Source organism: Phallusia mammillata, chromosome 2 (assembly GCF_965637545.1).
Source record: "Phallusia mammillata chromosome 2, kaPhaMamm4.hap1.1, whole genome shotgun sequence".
Taxonomy (NCBI): Eukaryota; Metazoa; Chordata; class Ascidiacea; order Phlebobranchia; family Ascidiidae; genus Phallusia; species Phallusia mammillata.
The window spans coordinates 18222261-18250211 of NC_137253.1; the positions used below are offsets into that span (position 1 = coordinate 18222261).

The 27951-nt window shown below is 36.8% G+C and overlaps 1 protein-coding gene across 6 annotated transcripts in view; it reads left to right on the top strand.

Annotated features, from left to right (window-relative positions):
* The first annotated feature begins 359 nt into the window (after positions 1 to 359).
* Positions 360 to 27951, top strand: part of LOC145212520 (protein phosphatase 1 regulatory subunit 21-like) — a 54872-nt gene continuing 27280 nt past the window's right edge. The window contains exons 1-5 of one of the 6 annotated variants that reach the window (XM_080080673.1): positions 360 to 1099; positions 3637 to 3718; positions 8734 to 8802; positions 16741 to 16881; positions 27578 to 27670. In XM_080080673.1, coding sequence (XP_079936799.1) covers positions 3668 to 3718; positions 8734 to 8802; positions 16741 to 16881; positions 27578 to 27670 — 354 coding nt within the window. In that variant the 5' untranslated portion in view covers positions 360 to 1099; positions 3637 to 3667. Of the gene's footprint in view, positions 1100 to 2370; positions 2752 to 3636; positions 3719 to 8733; positions 8803 to 16740; positions 16882 to 27577; positions 27671 to 27951 lie in introns of those variants that run through there. The other 5 variants (XM_080080671.1, XM_080080667.1, XM_080080668.1 and 2 more) reach the window with 5 other exon arrangements.

Consider the following 27951-nt stretch of genomic DNA (forward strand, 5'->3'; position numbering starts at 1 on the left):
AATAGAAAAACCTTCAAAAATGTATTAATGGAAAAAGTTTAAATAGTTTGTACTCCTTATAGCATATTTATTAATGTACAGTACCGATCACTGTGTTTGACTTAACAATACCAAACTTTCTCATTGTTATCTCTTCAAATGCATTATTTACAACTTTGTATGTGTGGGGGACCCATGAGTTTCTGCTTGCAGAAACAACTAAGGTTATAAAAGACAGTGGATGGTATGGGACCCAATATAAAATAAGTGTAGGAAATATATTAATGTTTCAAAATAGGTTATAGTGTATATGCAAGGGAAATATGTGCTAAGCCACCCTTCTAGTTATATGACAATAATAGTGCAAAAGAATACGAACAAAATTTTTTTATTGTTGGGTTAATGCTTGCTAAAAATTTGTCCTTAAAAATCTAAAAGTTACCGCAACATTTGTTTCATTTGATCGCACAAACACGCGTGTGGGGACCCATTAGTTTTTGTTTACAAAAACAATCATATGTGTAGATCAAATGATGTGTATAGTAAATTGGTAAATATCGTATAGAATATATAAAATGGAAGTATATCAGAAAGCCACCCTTCTAGTTGGTTCTTAATTTCGCATCAGAGATTGCCTTGACTTTTAGTGCATCAACAATTTCTGGGCGACATATGCGTAGTTAACAAGAATACTGGCACCGTGGCTCTGCGCGCACGCTGTTTTCGCAACTTATCAGTGTTGAAGTGGCTTTTTCGAACGATTGGAACTAACTTGACAGTAGCTTAAGGCGGACCTACGATGTATGTTGTTTTAAAAAAACAAGACAAGCATCATCATAGTGCTAACAGTTTTTGGGGGGCGTGAGAATAAATAAATAATGTCAAGTGGGGCACGACCGAAAAAGTTTAAGAACCCCTGATTTAGACGAAAAAAATATCCTCCGCGCAAAAATAAAACTTTCCAATCTGGTCCGAATCCAGCCGACCATACCTGGCAACCCTGGTTCTACCGCTTTTTTCGCCTAGTTTTTCTGGGGTCGCTATAAATTTGATTTATTGGCGTTTTAAATTTATTTGCGGTCGCTTTAAAAAAAGGTTGAAGACCGAAGCTTTTAGTCAGGTATGCCATACCTTATTTCTCTAAAGTTTGTCCTTATTTTAAAATGCAATCTTAGAAAGTCTTACAAAACTTGATTGACCTTATTCATAAGAAATGTCCTTGTTTTTAAATTGAGTCCATATTTTGTCTTATTTTCAACATTTATAAGTCAATATAAATCCCTGCCGCAAGAAAAAGTATACCAAGACCTGAGCTGTAATGAGATTGAGATGCACAAAGTATTTAAAAAAATATGGCATGTGATATGTCATGGCTCATATGAATGCAAAAATTGTTCAAAAAATGTTTTGTTTTGTTTCATACAAAAATTAAATTTTTTGGTTGTCATTATTTTGGGGTCTGTGTTGATGGCAATCCTGCTTTAAGTCAACTCAAACCCTGACTTTACTTAACCAACTATCCTAACTTATTATGGGTCCCCTTCCCTGAAGGGGACACATTTTGATTTTACTCGATTTTTTTTTCTTCCCTCAAGTTTGTCCACCCCACTTTGCCAAGAAATGTTTGATGGATTTGGATGAAATTTTCACAGATGGTAGATATGGTTATGTAGATGTGCCATTTGTTTTGTTTGACTCGATAGCCCCAGTGTTTACCCCACTAGCCCCCTAAAATGGGTGATTTTTTAAACAATGTCCGAATTGGATGAAATTTGGACAGTTTGTTCATTGTGCCATTTTAGGGCATCGTTTGTTGTGTTTTACCCTGTAGCCCCAATATTTACCCCACTAGCCCCCTAAAATGGGTGATTTTTTAAACAATGTCCGATTTGGATGAAATTTGGACAGTTTGTTCATTGTGCCATTTTAGGGCATCGTTTGTTGTGTTTTACCCTGTAGCCCCAATATTTACCCCACTAGACCCCAAAAATGGGTGATTTTTTAAACAATGTCCGATTTGGATGAAATTTGGACAGTTTGTTCATTGTGCCATTTTAGGGCATCGTTTGTTGTGTTTTACCCTGTAGCCCCAATATTTACCCCACTAGCCCCCCAAAATGGGTGATTTTTTAAACCATGTCTGATTTGGATGAAATTTGGACAGTTTGTTCATTGTGCCATTTTAGGGCATCGTTTGTTGTGTTTTACCCTGTAGCCCCAATATTTACCCCACTAGACCCCAAAAATGGGTGATTTTTTAAACAATGTCCGATTTGGATGAAATTTGGACAGTTTGTTCATTGTGCCATTTTAGGGCATCGTTTGTTGTGTTTTACCCTGTAGCCCCAATATTTACCCCACTAGCCCCCCAAAATGGGTGATTTTTTAAACCATGTCTGATTTGGATGAAATTTGGACAGTTTGTTCATTGTGCCATTTTAGGGCATCGTTTGTTGTGTTTTACCCTGTAGCCCCAATATTTACCCCACTAGACCCCAAAAATGGGTGATTTTTTAAACAATGTCCGATTTGGATGAAATTTGGACAGTTTGTTCATTGTTCCATTTTAGGGCGTCGATTATTGTGTTTCACCATGTAGCCCAATATTTACTGCTTAAGCCACCTATTGTTTATAAAACGTCCGATTTGGATGAATTATGGGTCCCCTTATGACGTCAGAGGCATCAACGGTTGTTGCTCAAAAGCCCCTCCAGTGGCCAAATGTTTAAACATTTGCCGATTTGGACAAAAATTTACAGGACTGTGGATTGGGTGATTGTGGTTTGATATTTTTTTAGTTTTAGAGTAGAGACCAATTATTTACCCCACTAGCCCCCCAAAAAGGGTGAATTGTTTAAGTATTGTTCGATTGGGATGAAATTTGGACAGTTTGTCCATTGTGCCATTGTTAGGTGTTGATTGTTGTTTTCCAACCTGTAGCCCCAACGTTTACCCGCTAGCCCCCTAAAAAGGGGGAATTTTTTAAACAATGTCTGAATTGGATAAAATTTGGGCAGCTTGTAGTGGGTGCTATCTATGGTTGTTGATTGTTGTTTTCCAACCTGTAGCCCCAACATTTACCCCACTAGCCCCCTACAATGGGTGTATTTTTTTAACAAAGTCTGAATTGAATGAAATTAGGACAGCTTGTGCAATTTTCCAATAGTAGCAGCTGATTGTTGTGTTTTAGTCTAATTTTTCGCTATTTACCCCTTCATTTTTCGGATAGAACATACAATAGAAAAACCTTTAAAAATGACCGAATGGAAGAAAATGTAGATAGTTTGCACTCCGCATAGCATGTTTATTTATGCTCAGTACCAATCATTGTGTTTGACCTTACAATACCAAATATTCACATGGTTATTTGTTGAAATGCATTATTTACAACTTTGCATGTGTGGGGACCCATCAGTTTCTGCCTGCAGAAACAACTAATGTTATAAAAGACAGTGTGTGATATGGGACCCAATATAAAATAAGTGTAGGGAATATATTATTTTTTTCAAATAGGTTATAGTGTATATGCAAGGGCAATATGTGCTAAGCCACCCTTCTAGTTTCTAATGAAGCTTCATTGTGAGAGTTGAAAGAAGTTTAAAACTGTTTTAAAAAGATAAAACAATTTTTAACTAACAATAATTTCAACATTGTTAGCAGGTTAATAACCAACTTGTGGAACAGAACTATGTCTGATTTGACATCGAAGTATCAAAAACTTGCTCTGGAATATGCAAAGGTGAGTTTGTAATGTCATTAGCCTGGTCCAAACATTTACCAAAATTAGTGGACACAAAACTTACCAGCAGAAGTTTGCAAACGGCACTTGACTTAAGATGAGATGAGTTTATTTCGCTTGGTGAACAACTCAATATAGCCACACAATAACACTAAAACAATCACCAAGCAGCAAAAACAGTGAAGGGCACAATTGGTAGATAATGTTTGAGCGCACTGCAGCTACCACATTAAATAGAGTTATGTAGTTTGGGCTTGGGGCATTGTGGTTAAACACAACTACGGGGGTGTTGGTGGGACCAGCCGAGTGGGTCCTATTAACTTCAACATTAAAAAACCACTGAAAAAAACTCTTTCGGGTAGCATCAAGTGCGAGAAGAAAGGATACACATGAAATAATGCTTACAATTAAATACTACATTTCAGAGTTATTGTGTCATTACCTCATTACCGTAATTTTCCAAGTATAGTGCGCCCCCGTGCATATACGCACCCGAAAAATGGCATGTCGATGCTGGAAAAAAGCCTGTACCCATGTATAATACGCACCCAAATTTTTACTCTTAAATCCGTAAACGTAAAATTATTTAAGAAAAAAGATCATCTTTTGAAACAACCGGATATTATTCTGCCGGTCAGTATCACTGCGCATGCGCTCGCAAACTCGATAGCGAAAAATGCTTAGGATGTGTGTAGGGTACATCGTGACAGCAAACAAGATCTTACTGGTCGCGTTCAAGCGGAACCGATCTTAATACTTGGAGAGAACATTTTTATTTTTCAAACACAAATAAAGTTTAATATGCATCAGATTAAAATACCTAAAAATCAGAATAATTAAATTCAAACTTATATACAAAATTTTAGTTCGATCCGTTGCATATCGGCAATGATATCACCCCATTTATGTGTCGCTAAATGGGCAGTGTGCAGTATTTGACAATAACACACCATCAAGGATTGCACCATCGCATCAAACGATGTGTCGTCAATTATGAATTTTACTGACTAAGTGTGTTGGGCAGGATGGCTAAATGTGATGCGCGATTGACAACAAACAAGAAGAAAGGTCTGATTTCAAGTTTTATTTCGAGGCAGATTTTCTTCAAAAATTGTTGTACCCATGCATAATGCGCACCCTAGATTTTAGGACAATAAATTAATTAAATTTTGCGCATTATACACGGAAAATTACGGTAGTAATTATGGGTCCCCTTCCCTGAAGGGGACACATATTGTTTTTGTCTATATTTTTTTTTTCTTTTTTCTTTTTTCTTTTTTTCTTTTTTCTTTTTTCTTTTTTTCTTTCTAACGCAGATTTGTTCCCACGTTTTGGTCAAGAAAGAATGGTTCAAACTTTTTCAAATTTACACATATTACAGATATTGGTCTAACGATGGTCCATGTGAATTTTGACCCCGTTTGATCCCTCGGTTCACCCACAGCCCCCCAAAACGTGAAATTTTTAGCGCGGATTTGTTCCCACGTTTTGGTCAAGAAAGAATGGTTCAAACTTTTTCAAATTGACACACATAATAGGTATTGGTCTAAAGATGGTCCATGTGAATTTTGACCCCGTTTGATCCCTCGGTTCACCCACAGCACCCCAAAACGTGAAATTTTTAGCGCGGCTATTGTTCCCATGTTTTGGTCAAGAAAGAATGGTTCAAACTTTTTCAATTTTACACACATTACAGATATTGGTCTAAAGATGGTCCATGTGAATTTTGACCCCGTATGACCCAGAGATTCACCCACAGGCCCCCGAAACGTAAATGTGTCTAACGCTCGTTTGGTCAAGAAAGACACTGTAGGCAGAAGTACCAAGAGAGTAACTCACTGGTTTACGATAGCGGGAGGGCTCAGCTTGACGTCGGACAGACGTTTTACGAGACATCGTTTCAGTGATTAGAAATCAGCTGTTTTGCACAGCAATGCTATGTCGTTTTATTAAGTTATCACTCACATTTTTAGTTTTGGCGAAGGTTTTACACCTATGACGTGATTTAACCCTAATAACCGTGCTTCGGTTTTGTATATGTCAAGAAAAACTTTGTTAATAAAAGTTAAGATGAAAAAATTAACTTGACTTTTTTGCCAAATAAATGTTTTTTTAAATGCTCGCTGTCAGGTTGGCCGCCGCATGATCACGGGTTACTTAAGGTCAACTAGTCGGTATTACAAACACAGCTCAGAACTTTCTTCATAACGTAGCGTTTTTTTAACAATCAATTTAGGAGTCAATACTCAAGGCATGTATAAATTAGGCTTAACAGTATTGTTGAACACGAATGACGGCGTGCTATTGAAAACGGTGTCAAAAGGTCAAACAGTCGTTTGGCGTGTGCACCCTGAGAGGTTACTACAGGTCAATGGTACTCATTTTGCGAAACAAAGTTAAATGAAAAACAATTTGTTATGTATACACTTGTAGCAAATTGCTTTTTAATTTAAAGTGTCTGTAACACAACTGTTACAGCTTTCTAAAAAAAATTGCCCGACCTTGGAGGACTATATCTGGGTTAAAGCAAGAGATTAGATTTAAGTCTTTGTTACGTTTTTTTAATGTTTTTGTAATTACATGACAATAATAGTGCAAAAAGAATACGAACAATTTTTTTTATTGTTGGGTTAATGCTTTCTAAAAATTTGTCCTTAAGAATGTAAAAATCACCGCAACATTTGTTTACCGTAAATCCGCACAAACATGCGTGTGGGGACCCATTAGTTTTTGTTTACAAAAACAATCATATGTGTAGATCAAATGATGTGTATAGTAAATTGGTAAATATCGTATAGAATATATAAAATGGAAGTATATCAGAAAGCCACTCTTCTAGTTTGTTTAATGGAGTCATTTATATTGAATGTTGAATATAATAGTATAACGGCTAAATAATAAAATATTTGAAACACCAGGAAAATGAAAATACACACATAAATAAACAAAACAAAAAATACTAAACAAACAATCCAAAAAAAAAGATTTTCTAAATTTTATGTATTCATGTGTGGAAACTCATTGATGTTTATAATTGCCATACAGTGATAGGGAACTTCTAGGTAACACTGTATGTGGCAAATGGTTTATGTGTATCTATGAAATAGTATTTGTATAATATTATGGGTCCCCTTCAGCTGTCTAGTGATGGTTTGTTCCATGTGTTTGGTCAAGGAACAGTCCAAACTTATTCAAATTTACACACATGTTAGGTAGCCATCGAAGTTGATCCAAAGTTTGACCCCTGATGACTCATTGGTTCACCAACAGGTTTCCCCAAACGATTTTGTAACTTTTAGTTGGATTTTCCCATTTTTACCCCGAAATATTTGTTTTATGTTTACCAATCCTTTTAAATCAGAAATTCAGGCCCCAATATGCTAAAATTTGCTAAAAACGCTTGTTTGTGGTGGTTTCCTTGCTTTCCATTTAAAACAGGGGTCTCAAACACGCGGCCCGCGGGCTGCATATGACCCTCCAAGGGTTTTTGTGCGGCCCGCGAAGTAACTTTTAGAATGTGTTTTACACAGGCGGAATACCCAGTCAAGCCAGTGAGTTTACATGATACAAACATTTTCTAATAGTGGTATACACAATGTTTTAATGGCATGATCGAAATAGCCCATCGTTGGAATAAGCAATTGCGATTGTTGCGTCATATTTTTTCCATTGGTGTGTCATTGTAGGCCATTGTTTCCACATAAAGCAATAAAGAACAGTTGGCTCTTTAACTTTGCTACACTGTATATTACAATATTGTTTTTTAAGAAAGCTAATGGCATTAATGACAATAGAGGCTGTTTAATGCTGGGCGGGTGGTTCCTTCTTGACGCAACAACAGTTTTACTAGGCAGTCTTTTGCGACTAAAAATCAGCTGTTCACATTTTTTGTTTTGGCGAAGGTTTGGCACCTTAGATGTGATTTAAAGTTGTTAAACCGTACTTATGTTCCTTGCAAGTCAGGCAATCATTGTCGATCAACATTGAGGTAAAAATGACTTAGAAAGCAGTGATAAATGGTCATTAAACATTCATTGTAAGCTTGGTCGTCCCACGATGAGGAGACACTAAAGTTCAACTGGTATTGCAAAACACAGTTTGGAATTTTTTTTTGTCACAACAAAACTTCTTTATTTTTGACAAATAAACTCCAGAAACAATACTTACTATTTTACTATTGCAAATCAATATTGTTGAACACAAAGGGCTCTGCGCTACTGAAAACTTTGTCAAAAGGTCATTAAATGGTTATTCGGTTACTGCACTGTGGGAAGCTTATGCAAGTCAACAGTAAACATTTTGTAAAACAAGTTTAAGTGAAGAACAATTTGATACATGTATATCTGCTGCAAAATGACTTCTTAATTTGTCACTGTTTGTAACACAGTGTTTTTTTCTCTATCTTTTTTACTAGTTTTGAAAATATATGACAACATAATGATGTAAAAAGAACATGGTATCATGGACCATTCCATAGATAAGCAATATTAAAATCAGCATATGCGACAAGCAGTTTGGCTTGAAACATATTTCTTTAATACCGATTTTCGGGGTATGAGATAAAGTTATTAGCAACTAACATTTTGACCCTCTTTCAATATATAATATACAATCATTTTAAATTTATCACCAAATTCAGTGTAAACCAAATTCATTCTGTGGACCACCAAAAAAGTTATTATGGACCACTAGTGATCCATAGACCACCAGTTGAGAACCACTGCCCGAACCAATTCACAAGTATCTGTGTGGAGACCTATTTGTTTTTGCTTGCAAAAACAATGCTGCCAGTCAGTCAATTGGGGTGTAGAGTAGATCGGTAAATAGGATGTAGAATATAAAAATTGGGAATATGTAGGAAAGCTCCCTTTCGAGTAAAATATTTGCATGTGTCAGAGATCAATGAGTTTTTGCAAGTAAGCATGTAGTGATATGTTTAAGAACCAGTACTGCAGATAATGAAAGTTTACAAATCAACCAAAAATATATTTTATACTTGACTTATTTTGTTTCAGTTAAAAGCTCAAAATCATGTTTTGAAAAAAGGAGTAGTTGAAGAAAAAGAAAATGCAACCCAACTTCAGGCAAGTATTTTTTTGTAATAAAATGGAAGATTTTGTTATTTTTATATCTACTGAAGGAAATGTTCTGATAACTGTATAAAAATAAGTTTCTGGGTAATCGCCAGCATTATGTTGCGATCAAGACTAGGGATTGGTCCAATAACAATACTATAGGCATGGGCAGTATCTGTACTCAGCCAATACTTTGGCGGTATCAGATTAAATATTGATCATTTATAAATGAGTCAATTGTGCTTTATCCTATCTTTAGTCCCTAGTGCAGGGGTGGGGAAGGTGGCTAGACAGAAACGTATGGGTGGCTAGACAGAAACGTATTTTTTTACCTTTATTCCACATTACTATTTGATTGGTTTTAGGGCAGCGGTTTTGAAACTAGAGCCAAATGTTTGCGTACTGGTACACAAAGCGATATCCGTAGAACTGCCAAGAAACCAAGGTTCTACAATCTTACTTGTGTTGCAAAAGAACAATTGTTTGGGCATAATGGAATGTCTTAAATTCGTCTGTGATGTCATAAGTTGCTCTTAGATTGATATTGATAAACAAGCGAGTTTCTATGTTAATAAAATCCTGAATGTTGCAGTGAGGGTGGAAATGTAGTGACAAATGTTATTTAGCTTGGACCGTATGTCCAATAGCACATCAACCATTCTGCAAGTCAAAAAGTTTGAATGCCACTGTCCTTGGCCTGAGAAATAGTCTGTGCGGCCTGAACGAGTTTCGATAAACCGTTTGGTGGTCTTCACAAACAAAAAGGTTCCCCACCCCTGCCCTAGTGTATCACAATTTCTTTGACTTGTTAGGTCAGTCACTGTTGGTCGCTAGAACAGCATGATTTGTTGAATCAGCAATTTTAACTATAATTTAGTTTTTATGGACATATTGTTTTTGTCCATTTTTTTTTCTCTTTCTGTCTAATGCTGGTTTGTTCCATGCATTTGGTCAAGAGAGAGTGCTTCAAATGTATCCAAATTTACACAGATGTTAGGTGTTTATCCAAAGTTGATCCTCCTGAACTTTGACCTCAAATGGCCCAGCAGCTCATCCACAAGCCCCCAAAACGTAAAAAAATTTAATGGCTGTACTGACTAAAGTACATGATTTAGGAGTTTCATGCTTCATTGGTTGGTGCATTCTAAAGTATTCTATCGAATTTTGTAACTTTAAAATTCAGCTGTTTTTGCCCTGAAGTGATATGCCGTTTTATTAAGTTGTCATGCACATTTCAGTTTTAGTGAAGGTTTTACATTTACATGTGATTTAAGTTCGATAAATGTACCTTAGTTTGAATCTGTCAGGCAAACCTGTATTAATCAATGTAAAGATTAAAAAATGAACTTAACATCTTCAAAAGCTGCTGATATTTGGTCATTAAATGGTCGTTATCAGCTTGGCCGCTACATGACAATAGGTCAGTGAAGGTCAACTTGTGGTATTGCAAAAACGTTGTATGGGACTTTGCAACGTCGATTGTTTACAATAAAACCGATGGAAGAGCAATACTCGTTCATTCAGTTAAAAACTTTTTTTGTGACACTGTAGCTCAGGGGTGGGCAAACTACGGCCCGCGGGCCGCATGCGGCCCGGCAAAGGAGTTCATGCGGCCCGCCAAATGTTGGGAAATTTTAAAGAGAAAGCTACCGAGCAACGCTGAATAGTGTCATAACCACATGCGTAGTTTTTAAAAACTACCGGGGATGTTTACGTGCTTTAGCCTGTTTTTTCTGCCACGTTATCATGCACATATTCACTTAAAACAATTTCTTCGTTCGATAAAAGTTAAAGCTATTCACGTTTTCAAATACAGCCTACTTTGTACTGTTGACGCCAAAACTTTGGTCACTTTGGATCAAGTTTAGGTCGTTGCAGTACATTGTTGTTTAATGTTGGCGCAAGGAATTTATTAACAAAAAAACGTGGTGTAGCCTATGTTGCAATAAATGCTTGTTTATTTTGAAACAATTATAATTGTAACGTTTCAACCAATGTTTGTGCAAACAAATTGACAACAAACGTATTTCCACATGAAAATATACTATGTTAATATTTTGGGCTAAATCATGCACGGGTGCACAACCTGCGGCCGTACGGCCACATGCGGCCGCGGAGACAAGTTTGTGCGGCCGTGACCATGTATGTTAAAATACATGTACAGGCTGCCATGACGTAACTAAAACTATTTTGCCAACTATTTCGGTGTTCAAAATGCCAAAAACAGATTTCGTGAGACAAAAAAATTACCAGCCTAAGAACCACATACGCCAGGCTTTTTATCCGCTTATTGTGTGCAAACAATGCGAAAAAAACAGGCACCGCAATCATCACAATACCGATGATGACGTCATAAACAGCAAGCTCCGTTCAGCTAAACTTATGCACCAAGTTAGGAATTATTAATATGAGCATTTTAAACGGCTTTGAATCGTATATACATGATATAAACCAAATTCTTTACACTAGTTATTTAAAAAAAAATTGGTGGCTGTTGGTGAAATACTATGCAGCCCGATAAGATTAGGAACTTTTGAATGTGGCCCTTGCACTGAAAAGTTTGCCCACCCCTGCTGTAGCTAGTTATGGACGCATCTTGATTTCACTCAGTTTTTTTTTTCTTTTTTCCACCTTTAAGTTTGTCCATGCACTTTTGGCATGAAATCTTTGGTGAATTTGGATGAAACTTTCACAGATGGTAGATATAGTTATGCAGATGTGCTTTGTTTGACATGATAACCCCAGTATTTACCCCGCTAGCCCCCAAAGTGTAAAACGTTTTTGTATGATGCTTCGCATCACAAATGAAAGATTTCTGTGGTGGAATGGTATAATAAAGGCAACAGAACATATGGCTACTTGTGTTTGTGCATTACTTGGTGGGCATTTTTGCACATGCTAGTTAGAGGATTGGTAACAGCCTTATGACGTCAGAAGCGTTGACGAATGTTGCTTAGAGCACATCTAGTGGTCAGAATTTTAAACATTGTCTGATTTGGATAAAATTTTACACGACTGTTGATTGGGTCATTGTGATTTTATATTTCATACTTTTGGGTGTTGAACCCCATCAGTTACCCCACTAACCCCAAAAATGGGTCAGTTTTTTAAACGGTGTCAGAATTGGATGAAATTTGGACAGCTTGTAGAATTTGTCATTTATAGGTGTCAAATGTTGTGTATAACCCTGTAGCCCCAATATTTACCCCTCTAGCCCCATAAAAGGGTGAATTTTTTAAACATTGTCCGAATTGGATGAAATTTGGAAAGCTTATAGAGTGTGCTACTAATAGTTGTTGTTTGTTATGTTCTACACCAGGGGTCACCAACCTTTTTAATGTCGAGGGCAATCTTAATTTCACCAAACAGCTCGAGGGCTACCAGTTGAAAAAATATTAAAAAAATTATAAAGCATACACAAAAACTAACAAGTATTTGTAATAACAACAAGACAAGGGTTTTATGTGATTCCTGTGATACAACATTTTCTCGGTTACTCATAAAAGTCAATTGTCATGATGGTCGCCCAACTTTGTAGTAAGTGGCTGTGGTTAGAAGTTTAGAACATTAAATAAAAATGTTGAATCACTTTCAACAGAATCAACTTAAGACGCAGCATGTTTTTGCAAACCACAAATGCATCTTGCTTTTTTAGAATTAGTCAAATGGGCAACAGGGTGCCCACGGGCATAGGGTTGGTGACCCCTGTTCTACACTGTCCCACCACTAGCCCCCCCCCCCCCCCCCCAAAATGGGTCACTTTTTTAAACAATGTCAGAATTAAGTGAAATTTAGATAGCTTATAGAGTGTGCCATTTATAGGTGTAAAACAGGGGTGGGCAAACTACGGCCCGGAAAAGGAGTTTATGTGGCCCGCCAAATGTTAGTAAATTTGACAGAGAAAGTTAGCGAGCAACGCTTAATAGTATTATAAGCATAGGCATAGAGTTTTAAAAGATACCAGAGTGTGACTTGTCGATACCTTGTGCAGTATCTGTACCCGTACCATACTTTGGGACTAAACACAAATACTTTTTACGTGCTTTCAGCCTGTTGTTTGTAACACGTTTTTTTGCAAATTGTGACTTGACATAAATTCTTTGCTCGGTTTCGGATGGTTGCTGTAGGTCCTTGAGAACGCATGTATATAGACGATTTGCCGAATCAACATTTTTATTGACGATTTAGTGTTTGAGTAATTATGGGTCCCCTTCCCTGAAGGGGACGCATATTGATTTTACTCAAATTGTTTGTTTTTTTTTCTGTTTTTTTCTGTTTTTTTTCTCCTTCCCAAAGTTTGTCCGACTCGTTTTTCCATCAAATCCTTGATGGATTTGGATGAAATTTACACAGATGGTAGATGTAGTTATGTAGATGTGCATCCCACTTTGTTTTTGTTGATAACCCCAGTATTTACCCCGCTAGCCCCCTAAAATGGGTATTTTTTCCCCGAAGTTTGTCCGACTCGTTTTTCCATCAAATGTTTGATGGATTTGGCTGAAATTTACACAGATGGTAGTTGTAGTTATGTAGATGTGCATCCCACTTTGTTTTTGTTGATAACCCCAGTATTTACCCTGCTCGCCCCCTAAAATGGTTGTTTTTACCCCAAAGTTTGTCCGACTCGTTTTACCATCAAATGTTTGATGGATTTGGCTGAAATTTACACAGATGGTAGATATAGTTATGTAGATGTGCATCCCACTTTGTTTTGTTGATAACCCCGTTATTTACCCCGTTAGCCCCCTAAAATGGGTGAGTTTTTAAACAGTGTCAGAATTGGCTGAAATTTGGATTTCTTGTATAGTATGCCATTTATATGTGTCGATTGTTGTGTTCAACCCTGTAGTCCTAACATTTACCCCACAAGCCCCTCAAGTGTAAAACGTATTTGTATGTTACTGGTCACCACAAACGAAAGATTTCTTTGGAGCAAAAGTGTTACAAGGGCAACCAGTTGTATGTTGCTCATTGGTGGGTTGCTTGGTGGTCGTTTTTGTGCCATGGCGGTTATGGGCTTGTTAACAGCCCTATGACGTCAGAAACATTAACGGTTGTTGCTCAAAACACCTCTAGTGGTCGAAATTTTAAACATTGGCAGATTGGGCTAAAATTTTGCAGTACTATTCATTGAGTCATTGTGGTTTTTACATATTTTTTAGTTTGTGTGTCGAACCCAATTAGTTGCTCTACTAGCCCCCTAAAATGGGTCAGTTTTTTAAAACATTAAATAGGACATACTTCAAAGAATATCTGGGGTGAATCTAATTTTATAGCTTGTATTCTACATAGTATTATTATTTAAGCCCAGTGCCGATCACTGTGTTTTACCTTACATCACCCGACTTTCTCATGGTTATCTCTTGAATTGCATTATTTTCAACTTTACATGTGTGGGGACCCATGAGTTTTGCCTGCAGAAACGACTAAAGTTATAAAAGACGATGGCTAATATGGGACCCAATACAAAATAAGCATGGGAAATATATTTATGTTTTAAAATAGGTTATAGTGTATATGCAAGGGCAATATGTGCTAAGCCACCCTTCTAGTTCGTTTGTGACTTTATGGGTTGCTTGGTGGACATTTTTGCGCCATGGCAGTTAACGGGTTGTTAACAGCCCTATGACGTCAGAAACATTAACGGTTGTTGCTTAAAACACCTAGTGGTCGAAATTTTGAACATTGGTGGATTGGGCTGAAATTGTGCAGAACTATTGATTGAGTCATTGACATTTTATATTTTTTAGTTTGTTTGTTGAACCCTATTAGTTACCCCACTAGCCCTCTAAAATGGGCCAGTTTATTAAACAGTGTCGGAATAGGCTAAAATTTGGGTAGCATGTGGGCTATGCTATTTGTAGGTTTCGATTGATGTGTTTTACTTTGTAGCCCCAACATTTACTCAACTAGCACCCTCAAATAAGTGAATTTAAAAAAAAAACATCCGAATAAAATTTACAAAGTTTATTGAACATACTATTTTAAGTCTTCAAATGTTATAATTTGCCCTGTAGCACCACAATTCAACCAACTGGTCCGTAAAATGGGTGACCCTTTTAACAATGTGCAAATTGAATGAAAATTGGACAGCTTGTAGAACTTGCTGTTCATAGGTGTCTATTTTTTGTTTTACACCATTACGCCACTATTTACTCCTTGTTTTCTTTGAAAAAGCACGTTAAAATAGGACATACTTCAAACAATTCATTATTATTTAAGCCCAGTGCTGATTACTCTGTTTTGCTTGACAACACCCAACTTTATAATGGTTATCTCTTGAAATGCATTATTTTCAAATTTGCATGTGTGGGGACCCATGAGTTTCTGCCTGCAGAAACAACTAACGTTATAAAAGACGATAGCTAATATGGGACCCAAAACAAAAAAAGCATAGGAAATATATGAATGTTTTAAAATAGGTTATAGTGTGTAAATGCAACGACAAAATGTGCTAAGCCACCCTTCTAGTTTGCTATGGCAGGGAATCAAAGTAAAAGCGTTTCCACTGTGCACTGTTGATGCCAAAACCTTGTTAACTTTGGATCAAGTTTAGGTCGTTGCTGTACTTTGCAAACAGACATTAAGGCTTTGGAATCGTTAACGCAGACCCGCACAACTAAAAAGATGGATACTAAAAGCGGCCCCCATTGTTTAATGTTGGCACAAAGAATTTATTTAAAAAAATCGTAGTGTAGCCTTTGTTGCAACAAAAGCCTGTTTTTTTGAATCAATTTGTTGCGTTTCAACCAATATTTGTACGATTAACTAAGTGACTACAAATGTATTCGTATTTAGCTGGAAACATACTATGCTGAAATATTGGGTTAAATATACTATGCGGCCCTCATAAAATTGAGAACTTTTGAATGTGGCCCTTGTACTGAAAAGTTTGCCCACCCCTGGTGTAGAATGTTGTGTTTTACCCTGTTGTCCCAACATTTACCCCACAAGCCCCCCAAAATGGTTCAATTTTTTAAACACTGTTTGAATTACATGAAATTTGGACAGCGTTTAGAGTGTGTCATTTATAGGTGTAGAATGTTGTGTTTCACCCTGTTGCCCCAATATTTACCCCACTAGCCCCCCAAAATGGTTCAATTTTTTAAACAATGACTGAATAAATGAAATTTGGACAGCTTGTAGAGTGTACCATTTATAGGTGTTGATTGTTGTGTTCAACCCTGTAGCGCTATCATTTACTCCACTAGCCCCCTACCATCATGTTTAATTCGCCATTAATAGGAGCTGATTATTGTGTTTTAGCCTATTTTCTCACTATTTAACACTTTTTTTTCAGCTAGACCATAAAATAAAAAACTTTCAAAAATGTATTAATGGAATGAGTTTAAATAGTTTGTACTCCTTATAACATATTTATTTATGTGCAGTACAGATCACTGTTTTTGACCTTACAATTCCAAACTTTCTCATTGTTATCTCTTGAAGTGCATTATTAACAACTTTGCCTGTGTGGGGGACCCATGAGTTTCTGCTTGCAGAAACAACCAAGGTTATAAAAGACAGTGGATGATATGGGACCCAATATAAACTAAGTGTAGGAAATATATTAATGTTTCAAAATAGGTTATAGTGTATATGCAAGAGACATATCTGCTAAGCCACCCTTCTAGTTTATTTTTGACAAATAAATTCAAGAAACAGTACTTTTTTGTAATTTAGGCTTAACAGTATTGTTAAACACTAGTACTGCATGCTACTTAAAATGTGTTAAAAGGTCATTAAACAGTTGTTCAGTGTCTTCGACGTGAGAAATTATCACAGGTATTTGCGAAACAATTCAAGTGAAAAACAATTTGTTATGTATACCTTAGTAGCAATGCAAATTGTTTATAGTGTCTGTTATCAACTGTTAAGACTGCCTGTATCTAGCTTCTTACAGAAGGTATAGCAATTTGATATATAAAACACATTTATACACTTTAGGTGAATTTGCAAAGAAGCGATCAGATAGTTCGGCGATTACAGCAAGAAATTGATAGCAGTAGTTTTCGAAGTCTACAAATGGCCAAAAGAGTGCAACTTTTACAGGATGAACTAGAGAAATCTGCTAGAACAAAATCAAAGGTTTGTCTAGTTGTGCATTTCATGTGAATCAAAGTCAGATAGATGACACTTTGTCAAATGTTATAAATGTGACAAACTTTGTCGGTTGTGTTAGTGCAGCCTGGATTTAAGAACGATCACTGATAATTAACTGACAACCAGTCAACAATCATGTGGTCAATATCAGGGAAACTAGGGTCTTTGTATTTTGTGAAGGATCATTATTGCAAAAATATGTAATAAATACAGTGTGAAATTTTGGAAATACCAATTTGGGCCAAGTTTTGTCAGTATTAGTCCTAAAAGATAAATGCATGTGGTGTTAATCCGGGGTGCTTTTTTGGTAAAATTACAAGCATCACAGCAAAAGCAACAATTGTCGGTTTGTCCATGTTGTTTTTATTATTTGTCCCCTTCCTGAAGGGATACATCTTGATTTTATTTGTTTGTTTTTGTCCGTATTTTTGTTTCTTTTTTTGTCTATTTCTGGTTTGTTATACATGTTTGATCAAGTAAAAGTGCTTCAAATTTATTCAAATTTGGATAGTTGTCAGTTATCAAATTTGATCCTCCTGAAGTTTGACCCCGAATGACCCAGCAGTTCACCCACACCTATAGGCGGTGGCGGGGTGGCGCCGTCACCTTGGGCTCATAAAGCACGGTGGGACCACCATGGATATTTTGGTTGGTTTGTGGCGATTTTGCACAAAACATCGTACAAAGACAATCGGGATAGATTTTGCTTTGAAGACAAGGTCACAGAACGTTCGTTAAAACTACAACCTAGTTGGGTTTGTACCTTCTTTGTGACGTCAAACTCCCAATTGTTTGCACACTATGCTGATGTTTTGTAATAAATGGTCATGTCAGGTGATATAAAGCAGCAACAACTTGATGAAACATTTTTTGAACGTTGCTAAACCAATCATAAACGTTACAGCAACATGTTCAAAAATGTATGTTAAGTTATTTCAAACATTTCGGTTTATTTCATTTTGACGTTCCATTCTATTGCAAGCTTGTTGGGTTTGAGATATAGTGGCTGCACGCTTTAGTAATGTCACACTTAATGTGACGTAATATTTTTCATTCGCCACCTTGTATTTTCGTAAAACTCGGTGCCTATGCGGAGACCCCAAAAATGTAAATTTTTTAAACGGCTGTACTGACTGAGTTACATAATCTAAGAGTTTCATGCTTTGTTGGTTGGTGCAATGTATTTTAAAGAATTTTCTGTTGGATTTCTTTCATTAGATTCACTTATTTTTCTTTCTATTGGATTTCACCCTTTTTTCACCCCTTAAACACCGAAATAATTATGGGTCCCCTTCCCTGAAGGGGACACATATTGATTTTACTCGAATTGTTTGTTTTTTTTGTTTTTTTTTTCTTCCTTTTTTTTCCTTCCCAAAGTTTGTCCGACTCGTTTTTCCATCAAATGTTTGATGGATTTGGCTGAAATTTACACAGATGGTAGATATAGTTATGTAGATGTGCATCCCACTTTGTTTTTGTTGATAACCCCAGTATTTACCCCGCTAGCCCCCTAAAATGGGTATTTTTCCCCAAAAGTTTGTCCGACTCGTTTTTCCATCAAATGTTTGATGGATTTAGCTGAAATTTACACAGATGGTAGATATAGTTATGCAGATGTGCATCCCACTTTGTTTTTGTTGATAACCCCAGTATTTACCCCGCTCGCCCCCTAAAATGGGTGTGTTTACCCAAAGTTTGTCCGACTCATTTTTCCATCGAATGTTTGATGGATTTGGCTGAAATTTACACAGATGGTAGATATATTCATGTAAATGTGCATCCCACTTTGTTTTTGTTAATAACCCCAGTATTTACCCCGCTAGCCCCCTAAAATGGGTGAGTTTTTAAACAGTGTCAGAATTGGCTGAAATTTGGATTTCTTGTATAGTATGCCATTTATAGGTGTTGATTGTTGTGTTCAACCCTGTAGTCCTAACATTTACCCCACAAGCCCCTCAAGTGTAAAACGTATTTGCATGTTACTGGGCACCACAAACGAAAGATTTCTTTGGAGCAATAGTGTTACAAGGGCAACCAGTTGTATGTTGCTCGTTGGTGGGTTGCTTGGTGGTCGTTTTTGCGCCATGGCAGTTAGTGTGGCTTGTTGACAGCCCTATGACGTCAGAAACAATAATGGTTGTTGCTCAAAACACCTCTAGTGGTCGAAATTTTAAACATTGGCGGATTGGACTGAAATTTTGCAGTACTATTGATTGAGTCATTGTGGTTTTTATATATTTTTTAGTTTGTGTGTCGAACCCAATTAGTTGCCTACTAGCCCCCTAAAATGGGTCAGTTTTTTAAAACGTTAAATAGGACATACTTCAAAGAATATCTGGGGTGAATCTAATTTTATAGCTTGTATTCTACATAGTATTATTATTTAAGCCCAGTGCCGATCACTGTGTTTTACCTTACAACACCCGACTTTCTCATGGTTATCTCTTGAATTGCATTATTTTCAACTTTGCATGTGTGGGGACCCATGAGTTTTTGCCTGCAGAAACGACTAAAGTTATAAAAGACGATGGCTAATATGGGACCCAATACAAAATAAGCATAGGAAATATATTTATGTTTTAAAATAGGTTATAGTGTATATGCAAGGGCAATATGTGCTAAGCCACCCTTCTAGTTGGTTTTAGTTTAGGCAGTGGTGCAGGAAACTCTGTCATTTTTGTTTTGTCAGTTATAGAAGCACCAGATTCTGTATACATACCATCTAAAAATTCAGCAGAGTTTCCTGCACCTCTTTCACAAAGCCCTAATGTGCTGAAATTTAAAACAATTGTTTGCAGTAGGTTATTTGTTTAGTTTTTAAAATTTTGACTTAATCGGCTAAACAGCCCATAATATTTGTACACAGTCAGATTGAAGTCCCAAGGGAGTACCTCACTGGTTAACGATTAAGGCGGTTTAATGCAAAGCAGGATAGCCCAGCTTGACATATGGACAGGCGTTTTAAGAGACAGCCGATCAGCTGTATTTGCGCAACAATGCTATGTGCCATTTAGACAGCTTGTAGAGTGTAATTTATAGTTGTCGATTGTTGTTTTCCAACCTGTAGCCCCAACATTTACCCCACTAACCCCCTAAAATAGGGGAATTTTTTTAAACAATGACCTAATAGAATGAAATTTGGACAGCTTGTAGATTATGCCATGTATAGTTTCAACCCTGTATTTCAACCCCCTATTATACACAGTACGAATCACTGTGTTTGACCTCGCAACACCAAACTTTCACATGGTTATCTATTGAAATGCATTTTTTACAACTTTGCATGTGTGGTGACTCATGAGTTTCTGCTTGTTGAAACAACTAGGGCAGTAGTTCTCAACCTTTTTTTTTCGTGGCCCACTTTCATTGCACAAAAATTCTGTGGCCGTAATTTTTTATGAAAGAAACAAAACAACTATAAAATAGGTTCAAACCAAAAAATACTGCAAAACATATTTTAAACAGATTATAAGTTGAGAATAACTTAATGCAAAAATTCATAAAACAGCACTTTCCCTTTTTTAATCAAGCACTTTCAGTTATGACGGAGTAATTGGACATATGCTGCTATTATCTGGCTTTATTGTAATCACAAAGTGGTTTATTACATCATAAACATACAGGGGTGCAGAAACTCAAAATAACTTTATACCGTAAATAGATTAATTCAAATAAATTTACATTCCTTCTCAATTCCTCCCCAAGCCATTAATCTTGTAAAATTGAGTGCAGTGACACAAATAAAAGGAAATTCTTAAAAAAATCTTTTCTGTTGATTGGTCTGTGGCCCAATCAAAATGCTATGGCCCACTGGTTGAGACCATGGCCCACTGGTTGAGAGCCGCTGAACTAGGGTTATAAAAGGCAGTGGTTGATGTCGGACCCAATATAAAATAAGTGCAGCCAATATACTAATGTTTTCAAATAGGTTATAGTGGATATGCAAGTGCAATATGCATGGCAGTAAAAAGTGGGGAAGTTGGGAAGCTCCTTCCCGTAAATCGGTCCTACTCGCGGGAAATTATAATTCACTGTTTGTGTGACAGGTGGACAAAAAGTTGAAAATAAATATTGCGTAAGAATAACGTAGTTCGGCCAGCTTCTGTTACTTTGTTAAAACCGTCCACATCATGATGCGCGATGTCTCTACATTTTAAGGTTGCGGCAGCGCGTGCAGGTTAATACACTGCCTGACGTATGTGTTTGTTTGCAATGCATGTGCGTGCGCAACAATACCCATTTTTGTAACAATGCAAGTAGTGGTGGTAAAAAAGGTTGGCTAAAAGTTTAAATTGGCAACCGTATCAAGCAAATAAGGCCGACGCTCACCTTGTTGCAGACCTGTGTTAAATGGTACCTTGTGAGAAATCGCACACCTGATATTTGTTATTTTTTTTATGCCTTTCCATGCTGTAAGGTAATTTTCCTGTTTTTGGTTGCTCCGGTTGTAATGCGAGTTTTCAATGGTTTTAATAAACAATAAATAAATTTAATAAACACAAGGCTATTTGGCTCTATTTTTCATGAGTTGCCTAACAACCTTAATAACGTTGTGTTTCTCGGCGTAAAAATATAAATGTTCCCTGGCAAAGAGGCTTTCCACAAACGAGTTAAGACGACGAATAGAGATTAATGAGTTCGGACGATGAGTTATATAGGCAAAGTGCGAGTGAATTAAGGTGGGTTAAGTTTAATATTTTTACAAACAGCAACTGGGGAGATTATGTATCCACCTTTTTTTGTACCTTTTTTTCTTTTTATACCAGCTTCAATGTTTGTGGATCCCTTCGTTGAAGGCGACACAAAATGTTTTGTGTTTGTATTTTTTCTGTCTAATGCTGGTTTGTTCCAAGCATTTCCAAAGTTTGACCCTGGATGACCCAGATTGAAGTTGGGATAATAAACATTCTAGTGAGGGTGCATTGCAGAATTTTGGTTGTAGAGAGATGGTAGAGAAGATTTATTGCTTAGCTGGTGGTTTGGTGTGTCTTATAAATTTTATTAGTTTATTATGGGTCCCCTTCCCTGAAGGGGACACATATTGTTTTTGTCTATATATTTTTTTTTCTTTTTTTCCGTCTAACACGGATTTGTTCCCACGTTTTGGTCAAGAAAGAATGGTTCAAACTTTTTCAAATTTACACACATTATAGATTTTGGTCTAAAGATGGTGAATCTGAATTTCAACCCCGTTTGATCCCTCGGTTCACCCACAGCCCCCCAAAACATGAAATTTTTAAAACGGCTATACTTGCTAAAGTACTTCATTAAGAAGTTATATGCTTTGTTGTTTGGTGCAATATAAGGTATTTCAAAGAATTTTGTACCTTAAAAAAAGATTTACCCATTTTCACCCCTTAAACCCCAAAATATTTGTTTCTGTCTGACGCTGGTTTGTTAAATGCGTTTGGTCAAGAAAGAGTGCTTCAAATTTATTCAAATTTGCACAGATGTTAGTTATTGTTCCGAATTTGATCCTCCTGAAGTTTGACCCCAAACGACCCAGTGGTTCACCCACAGGCCCCCAAAACGAATAAAATTAAAAACGACTGTACTGACCCAAGTACATAATCTGAGGGTTTCATGCTTTGTTGGTTGGTGCAATGTAAGCTATTCTAAAGAATTTTGTCATTTTTTATTGGTTTCACCCATTTTTACCCCTTAAACCCCAAAATAATAAGTTTTAGGCCAGAAATGCAAGCCCTAATGTGCTGAAATGTTAAACAATTGTTTGCAGTAGGTTTTTATGGGTCCCCTTCCCTGAAGGGGACACATATTGTTTTTGTCCGTATTTTTTTTTTCTTTTTTCTATCTAACGCTGGTTTGCGAAACGCATTTGGTCAAAAAAGAGAACTTTAAATTTATTCAAATTTTCAAAGATGTTAGTTAATAATCCAAATTTGATCCTCCTGAAGTTTCACCACAATTGACCCAGCGGTTCACCCACAGGCCCCCAAAACGTATTTTTTTTAAACAGCTGTACTGACTAAAGTACAGCATCTTGGAGTTTCATGCTTTGTTGTTTGGTGCAATGTAAGGTTTTTTAAAGAACTTTGTATCTTTTTTTCGGATTCACCCATTTTTCACCCTTTAAGCCACGAAATAATCGGTTTTAGTTTTAGGCCAGAAATACAAGCCCTATGGTGCAGAAATATTTAAACATTTTAACAATTGTTTAAGCAGGCTATTCGTTTAGTATTTAAAATTTTGCCAGTTACCTTTACAACCCATAATATGTGTACGCTATCAGTCATATATATATAAGTCCCAAGGGAGGAATTCACTCGTTTACGATTAAGGCCGCAGAGCGGGAGTGCTCAGCTTGACGTCCGGACAGACGTGTTTTACGAGACAGTCGTTTGGGTGATTAGAAATCAGCTGTTTTTTTGCAGCAATGTTGTGTCGTTTTATTGAGTTATTACGTGCATTTTCAGTTTTGGCGAAGGTTTTACACCTAAGACGTAATTTAATCTCAATAAACGTACTTCGGTTTCATTTATGTCAGGCAAAACATCGTTGATCAACATAAATATGAAAAAATAAACTTAACTTTTTCGAACGTCGCCATAAATGGTCTTTAAATTCTCGTTATCAGCTTGGCCGTCGCATAACCATGGGTCACTAAAGGTCAACTTGTAGGCATTACAACACCGTTACGAATTTTTCGTCATAACATATCTTCTTTATTTTTGACAAATCAATTCAATAATCAGTACTTAAGTCATGTATAAATTAGGCTAAACCAGGGGCGGGCAACATAAGGCCCGCGGGCCGGATCCGGCCCGCGACGGGATTTTGAGCGGCCCGCAGACAGTTTCCGATAATGTGGCCCGCGGCCACAGTCTGCCGCAATCCGCCACTACTTGCTTACTACGCCAAATTATAGTTGTAACGGACAGTAACGCTCCCCAATAGTAAAAAACTTTCCTGCCGATATTACCATTGCACAATACGTCCATTGTTACGACATAACTGCCCCTTGTGTGTGGCCTGCTTTCACGATTTCCTTTGTTTCCACACATGTAGCCTAGTTAGTGTTTCAGCAGTATCTAAGTCTGTGGTGTATGCATTAAATTTGCTGGGGTAAATAATTTTATGTTATATCAGTTAGATTGTTTGGACTGTATTGTAATTGTGACGTTCTTAATTGTATTTGGTTTAGGTGGTCATGCATGCAAGAATCCGTTTTAAATCACTAGATAAATACGCGATTAATGTATCGATTCAGGAATCCGGCCCGCCAAGTACTTTATTTTCCCATATCAGGCCCGCCGACTGGAGAAGTTGCCCGCCCCTGGGCTAAACGGTATTGTTGAACACTGAGGACTGCATGCTGTTAAAAACAGTGTCAAATGGTCATTAAACGGTCGTTTTTGCGAAACAAAGTTAGGTGAAAAACAAGTTGTTATGTATACCTTTGTAGCAAACGACTTTTTTATGTAGTGTCTAATATAACAGTTAAGGCTTTCTAGGAAAATTTATGTTTAAAAACTGATCTACAAATCTAAAAATAACCGCAACAAGGCTAAAGTTGGTTAAGTTTTTCCTTAAGAATCTAAAAATAACCAGGATGTTTGTTTACCATAAATCCACACAAACACGCGTGTGGGGACCCATTCGTTTTTGCTTGCAAAAACAATCATATGTGTATATCAAATGATGTGTATAGTAAATTAGTAAATATCTAATAATGACTGTGCCCTATTTTTACTGTTACCAAATCGTATATGCTTATGTGTGGGGACCCATTAGATTATGCTTGCAGAAACAATTATGTCTAAAAGTGCCAGGAAGAAGATAGGGACCCAATGAAATGTAGGTGCCAAATATATATCCATTAAAAATATAGTAAATGGTATATGTGATACATCGTTAAATATGATGTAGTATATATAAACTGGCGTTATATAGGAAAACCACTATTCTATTTTGTGAGCAAATATGTTTAGGGCTAGGCCAGGGGTTGCCAACCTTTATCATTTTTTGAGAGCCAATCGGATCAATATCATATAGTAAAAAAAAAACGCTGGGAGCCACTAAGTCGTTTTGCCATTTGAAATGAAATGGCACTTTTTTGTCTCAAACCTTTCGACTTTTTGTTGTTTGTTAGTTTCTTGCATATTAGGCACACATGCTTAATCGGTCTCTTCAGCAGTAAAAGCAAATAAAACTCCCCTGGTAACATTGAATGCTTTGTTTTCTTGTTTAACGCGTATTGTAAGCGACATATTAACAAACAGGTATTGTTGCACGCGCACATACACTGCAAACCGAATAATCTCACAATCTGTCTTAACCAGTGCGCACAGCCAGTTTGCCTCTTTCAAAATTTATGTTTCATGGTGTATACACAGTTAATTGTAGCTACTAGAAGCGGGTTAGCAGTTAAAACCCAATTTAATTGCTACAACAACACTGAGGGTCAATTTTCACACATTTAAGCAAAAGTTTTGACGTCAAGGACAAGACAAGATAACATTATACGATTATGCGCAAACAATAGCCTTTTTGTTATTTTGATTGAAAATAATGGGGCATTACTCGGTAGAAGAGAAATGTATATCTTTTACATTAATAACTTACACTAGATTTATAGAATTAAATGATACTACATTTTCGCAGTATTTGAAGCGCTAGTAGGCCTATAGAAAGTGTAAAAGTAAAAAGTTTAAGGGAAAGATTGTTACCGTTATATTAAAAAGAAGTATAGCCGGTCACCGTACATAGCCTTAACAAAGCATCCCCTGTGGCCAAATAAACAGCCCAACCTTGCACTCGAGATCACAAAAAGTACAAACAAATCGCCGAATTCAATTCATTCAAATAGCAGCAAAAGCTCACGCGCCCCATGTGCCTGGTGTTTGTTCGCAAGACAAATACAATTTGCTTGTAAGTTAGCTTAGTCTCACAATTCTTGTATATTTTTATACAATCAGTAATTTTGAAATCGCCCCACAAATCCCAAAATTGTCACTATCGCCCCCTCAGTGGACGAAATCGCCCCCGTTGAAGAACCCTGGTGTAATCAAAACATTTGGTAATTTCAAAAAAGGGATCAAAGAGCCTCCGGAGCTGCGGGTTGGCGACCCCTGGGCTAGGCGTTGTGCAAGAGCAATCATACATAAAGGTGATAGTAAAAGACCCACTCATTTGGTTTGTGCAGTGTAAAGCAAAAATCTTCGCAAAGTTGCTGGTATTCTTATTGTGCAAAGTGGCCTTAAAGAGTCTTGATATCGAATGTTTATGTCAAAAACTGAGAACAAAAATAATTAATGCAAGTACGAGTGCAGATACTACTTAAATTGTTCAATACCATCGATACTTGATATTAGGTACTTGTGCCATCACTAATATATAGAAAAGCCACCTTTGTACTTTTAGTTAACATTGTTTCTTCGTTTTGACAAGTATTATCTACAACAGGGGTGGGCAAACTTTTCAGTGCAAGGGCCGCATTCAAAAGTTCTTAATCTTATGGGGCCGCATAGTGTTTCACCAACGGCCGCCAATTGCTTGCTTGTTTTTGTTTTAAAATAACTGGTGCAAAGAATTTGATTTATATCATATATATACCATTTAAAGCCACCTAAAATGCTCAGATTAATAATGTCTTTCTTGGTACTTAATTTAGCTAAACGAAGCTAACTGTTTATGATGTCATAATCTGTATTGTGACGATTGCGGTGCCTGTTTTGTCGCATTGTTTGCACACAATAAGCAGATAAAAAACCTGACGTATTGTATATATAGTTACTAGGCTGGTAATCTTTTTTCCAGTCCTACGAAATCCATTTTTTGCAGTTTAAAAATCAAAATATTTCGGAAAATAGTTTTAGTTACATTACGGCCAGGAGGGCATGTATTTTAATATACATGGTCACGGCCGCACAAATTCGTCTCCACGGCCGCATGTGGCCGTACGGCCGCAGGTTGTGCACGCCTGATCTAGCTCAAAATATTCACATAGCATATTTTCAGCTATGTGCAAATACGTTTGTTGTCACTTGATTGGACAAACATTGGTTGAAACACTACAATTGTAATTGTTTCAAAATAAACAAGCACTTAAACAAGCACGATTTTTGTTAATAAATTCCTTGCGCCAACATTAAACAAGGCGAGCTTTTAGTATCCATCTTTAGGTGTTGTGCGGGTCTGTGTTAACGATTCTGAAGCCGTTTTTTGTCCGTTTGCAAAGTAATGCAACGACCTAAACTTAATCCAAAGTGAACTAAGTTTTGGCGTCAACAGTGCAAAGTGGGCTGTATTTAAAAACGTGAATCGCTTTTACTTTTATGTACTTTTAGGGAACGAAGAAATTGTGTCAGGTGACTATTTGCATAATAATGTGGCAGAAACAACAGGCTAAAGCATATAAAAAGTATCTGTGTTTAGTTCCTAAGTATGGTACGGGTACAGATACTGCACATGGTATAGGTATCGGCAAGTCGCACCCTCAGTATTTTTTATTGTTTTTTAAAACTGTACGCCTGTGCTTATAATACTATTCAGCGTTGCTCGGTAACTTTCTCTTTAAAATTTGCTAACATTTTGCGGGCCGCATGAACTCCTTTGCCGGGCCGCATGCGGCCCGCGGGCTGTAGTTTGCCCACCCCTGATCTACAACGTATCATCAAAACATTTCTACTTTTGTAGTGACCTAATGCTTATAATTTTACAGACAAATGAAGGAAGTGTTTCAAGAAACTTGTCCCATGCAATAGATGAGGATCTAAAAAACAAAATTGAAGAAAATGAAAATCTCCACAAAAAGGTGATGTGTATTGCTGCATGTTATGTAGTACGTACTCCCGGCCTAAATCCCCAAACGTATAATTTGCTCAATGGGTGTCCAAAGAAAAGTGAATTTATACATTTCATGACTGTGTTGTATAGCATCTGAGTGAGTTAAAAACATCTTTTAAAGGAAAAACACTATCAGTACCTAACTAATTGGTGCCATTTCCCATAAGGTTCAGTTCCCAATATGCGAAAGTTTTAAACAGCTGATTTTTTATAATTTTTATCCTGATTGGTCAATAGTTCAACCACCCA